At 36.8% G+C, this 4,611-nt stretch overlaps 1 protein-coding gene across 4 annotated transcripts in view; it reads right to left on the reverse strand.

The window, feature by feature from the left end:
• MECOM (MDS1 and EVI1 complex locus) overlaps positions 1-3,321 on the reverse strand; it is a 312,984-nt gene extending 309,663 nt beyond the window's left edge. For all 4 annotated transcript variants that reach the window (XM_017853741.1, XM_017853738.1, XM_017853739.1 and 1 more), the window contains exon 1: positions 2,980-3,321. In XM_017853741.1, coding sequence (XP_017709230.1) covers positions 2,980-3,270 — 291 coding nt within the window. In that variant the 5' untranslated portion in view covers positions 3,271-3,321. The remainder of the gene's footprint in view (positions 1-2,979) is intronic.
• Between the last annotated feature and the right edge of the window lie 1,290 nt (positions 3,322-4,611).

The following is a 4,611-nucleotide window of genomic DNA, read 5'->3' on the forward strand; positions in this document are numbered from 1 at the left end:
GAAGAAAGAAAGAAAGAAAGAAAGAAAGAAAGAAAGAAAGAAAGAAAGAAAGAAAGAGAGAGAGAGAGAGAGAAAGAAAGAAAGAGAGTATAAAGTTAGGGGACTTAATACAATATGGAAACCATAAATTAGACATGGTTGATGTAGGAGAGAAATGTGTAAAAATGACACATTTTTTTGGACTGAACAACTAGATAGATGGCAATGGAATTTATTAAAACAGGGAATGTATAAGAAGAAAAGAGCAAGGGTCCTACTAGAGACAGCAATGATTTGTTCAGTTATGATAGGCTGAGTTTCCATTGGCGGAACATTTAATGCAGAATCTGATGCACAGTAGTCCCTCAACAATTGTTTGCTGAACATGGATTTTCTCTGTATTAATTTGAGAGGATGCCTAAGAGGTTTCTTTTCTCCTTCATCATTTTTTTCAAAAATAAAGGCATATGAAAAGGAGAGGTCACACCAGTTAATCACAAGTATCTCTAACTAAATAGGAGGAAAACCAGCTAGAGTTGAGAAAAAGATGACATGCGGACAATTAAAAGTCATCCTGCAGGGGTTGAGTGAGATGCCTTTGAGAAAGTGCCCTTGCTAATCATGATTGGGTTTTGTATTAACTAGGTAAGATTAAAAGGAAAAAAAAAAACCTAAGAAGAATCAAGAATCAAAAACTCAATTCCTCCTCTGTGGAAAACAAGTTTGCCAAAATTACAAACAGTCATTTCTTTGGTTTTTTTCATAATACCTAAAGAGCAGACAAGCCACATTCTCAAAAGGAAGGGTAATCGTTAAAATGATGGGAAAAACTACTGAATTGGCCATCACCTGAATTCTTGAAGGAGAAAGAGGAGAAAGGGAATATGTGATCTTCGGCCAAAAAGTCAGGAACTATTTTATAAAGGTGTCTTGAATTCCAAGCAATAAAAACAACTCAGTTTTGACATAATGAAAAGAATCATTTTACATTTCTCAAGATAAATATTTGCCAGTGTATATGTTGAAGACATTTCACTCCAAGGAGAAAAAATAATTATTTTTGAATTTCCTCCAAATGCAGAATTTTCCCCAGGTTCATCCACCAATCCATAGGCATTATGTTTAAAAAGGCACAGTCCTGCATTTACCAAGCCTGTAATTGAAAAATGATTTCATTATTAAGCTGTGGTTTATTCCAAGCCTTCTGGATAATCTTGATGAGTATTGCACTTGTTGCTTAACTCTGGAGATTTTGTAATAAAAGTTTAATGAGTTACTTATTATTAGAATGTTTATAGCCATTATTTTAAGGTGAACAATAATGACGTAAAGTTTGTACGCATTTGGTTTAAAACGTATTCAACTCACATATCAGTTAATGCTACAGTGATTTTTAAAAACTCTCTTATCAGTACACGTGTCTAAAGGCAATGCAGCTAAACCTCAGCTTTACTGGGGCTATGGTTAAGAACGAAACTAAGGAAGGATTTCTCACTTGAATCATGTGAAAGCCAGATCCTGGCATTTCAGAATTTGAACAAGAATTGCTTTTATTATGGCATTTTGAACAGATTTCACAAAAGGATACATATAAAGCAAGAGGACAAAAAGTTGAAATTAAGTCCTGAAGGCACTGAATATTCATTTCTATTTAAAAGCTAACCAGATATTCTATTAATGATCATAAATATTAAGGAAACATACCAAAATAAATCTAGTTTATCTGATTTCTGTCTACTGAAATGCTATGAAACCAAAGGTCAATCACATCTCTAAAAAAGATCTTACCCCTGCAGAAACTGTCTACAAGTTTTTCAGATAGAGACAAGATTTTCCAGAAATTATGATGCTATGAGTCAAGCACAAAAGTTTTCCAACTACAGAAATAAATGGAAAGTATATATATCTACTGAGTCTGTATAAAACTTATACTCAGAAGAATAACATAGTTACCTTTATTGAAATAAATTTAATTTAGATTCTTAAATCAGACTATAACTTCTAATTCTTAGATGTTGCCAAATGGAATTTAAGGAAAATATGGCTGAAACAAAGGACTAATTTTCATAACCATTTTGTGTGCTGTTTTGATGTACAAATTACTCATTAAATCATTTGAATATAAAGAGCCATAACATAATTCAGTGATGAGTACAGTGCTGACATTCTGAAAGCATGTATAATTAAAGCAGGGTTATCAAAAGAGAGGCAAAATGTATTAGAAGAACATACCACAAAATGAAAATAAAACCAAATTAACTCATAGCCACAAAATCGAGAAAACAAATGTTTTCCTCCAATCCTCCAACTCCCCACCCCAAAAAAGATAAAATGCAATAAACATGTCATATGATTACACTTGTTTGCTAATGCCACATGCTACATATGATCATAGCCAATGTTTCCAAACATTAACTATAAAATCGTATCTTCTTCCTTTAGTATTTTTTCAAATAAATACTATTCTTTGACCATATATTAAGTTGGGTTGCCTCCTATCATGCTATACCTTTAATCAATACATTGTTTCTATTAAGAAGTGAGATTGTAAAGGAAGCTTATTTATTTATTTATTTATTTATTTATTTTTTGAGACGGAGTCTTGCTCTGTCACCCAGGCTCAAGTGCAATGGCGCGATCTCGGCTCATTGCAAGCTCCGCCTCCCAGGTTCACACCATTCTCCTGCCTCAGGCTCCCGAGTAGCTGGGACTACAGGCGCCCGCCACCACGCCTGGCTAATTTTTTTGTATTTTTTAGTAGAGACAGGGTTTCACTGTATTAGTCAGGATGGTCTCGATCTCCTGACCTCGTGATCCACCCGCCTTGGCCTCTCAAAGTGCTGGGATTACAGGCGTGAGGCTGGCCAGAAAGTTTATTCTTAAAAACCTACTGAAAACATATTGTAACATACATAATTTGCTTATTTTGTGGCTGCTTAAACAATTTCTTCTTTACACAGCTGCAATATATAAATGTGTTAAGTCAAAATACATTCTTACCTCCCATCCATAACTGGGATCTTTCAGGTTTGACCTCTGCTCTCCCACATAAGGCCCAAACTTTTCACCTACTTCGATCTTCCTTTTGGTCCATATTCCTAGTCCTGCTCCAGGCATATTTGACTCTCGAAGTTCAAACTCAGCAGGAACGGGAATATCATCAGGGATGTAGATGGGGGCTTTGTAAGGAGAACCCTCCTTTGGAGTGAATGCTTCACTGGATGTGGCAGGAGAGCATGGCTCTTGAATATTGAGGGAGGGAGTACTGGCTACTCCATCTGCATCTGGCATTTCTTCCAAGGGTATTTCAGGGTAGGTGCCATATACACACTCATTATCTGTGAACAGATAAAAACCTCATGAATTCCTTCTAATATTGAAGAGACAAAATTCCACAGGGGTAGACACCTTATTATGTTGTTCTTTGAAGGCTAAATAGGAAAGACCATTGTTACGACGTGCCTTCATTAAAATCTTTATTATTCACAGGCCAGGGAGAGGCTAGAGATTATGGCCTCTGTGGTTTATCTGTGGTGAATCCATAAATCAAATGAGCTAATCCTCAACTGTCAATACTTGCATGGGCTAGTTCAATTCATTATCCATCTGGGAAACAATCAGCAACTTCATTATTGGTCTGACTAAAGCACAGACAAGAAGTAAACATGTGTGTAACTACAACCCTCAAACAATTCCAAATTGGGAGCTGACAGGATTCTAAAATATATTAGAAAGTTTTGTCATGCAATGTTATTTGGAATAAATGTAGGAGAGTCATCAAAGATTCCAAAGGCTGCCATGTGCAGCAAGGCTTAAATGTGTGTGGGAGGATTATTTATTGGAATATTAATTTGTGTTTTTTCTTTCTCTATATTTCCTTTCCAATTTTGAACATATCACCAAGCCCTTGGTATTTCCTTGCCTCAGTAACTTATGCAGAGCAGAAAGTTAAAGTTACCTGAAGCCAGTGATGCCTCTGGATATTTGTAAAGGCTAAAATTGTTAAAGAAATTAGGTAAATTTTCCAGCGGGGAAAGAGAGAGGAAGGTCCCTTGAGATGCACCAAAAAGACAGAATTTCCTCGAGACTGAGAAATGAGGGAGAACAGAAATGCTTTATATGGGGTACTGCTCATCTTTACGGAGCAGCATCTGAGGAGGTGGCAACAGCTTCGAGCAGACAGCAGGGTTGGGTAGCTAGGAGTTAGGGTACAGAGCACTGAGCACCGAGGCCAAAGCAGCACAGCACCATACTTGAAGTAAACGAGTGGACCATGTGAGACCTTAAGACCTCTATGAAACTTGTATGGGGATGGTTATGAAACCAGTCAATGGGGATTTCAGTTGTCTTAAAGCAAATGAACACATGTTTCTTGTCTGCTAGGATTACAAATCAGAAGTCATACCTGATTTGTTTGATTCATAGAACTTCAAGGAAAGAACTAAGAAAAACGGGTGAAAATTACAAAGAAACAGACTTCAGTTGTGCTAGTCAAAGGTTAATACTTTGAAAAATTAGCTGAATGTGGTGGTATGCACCTGTAGTACCAGCTACTTGGGAAGCTGAGGCGGGAGGATTGCTTGAGCTCGAGAAGGCGGCAGTGAGCTATGATTGTGTCACTGCACACCACCC

The sequence above is a fragment of the Rhinopithecus bieti genome, unplaced genomic scaffold (genome assembly GCF_001698545.2).
Source record: "Rhinopithecus bieti isolate Rb0 unplaced genomic scaffold, ASM169854v2 scaffold_37691, whole genome shotgun sequence".
In the NCBI taxonomy this organism is placed as follows: domain Eukaryota; kingdom Metazoa; phylum Chordata; class Mammalia; order Primates; family Cercopithecidae; genus Rhinopithecus; species Rhinopithecus bieti.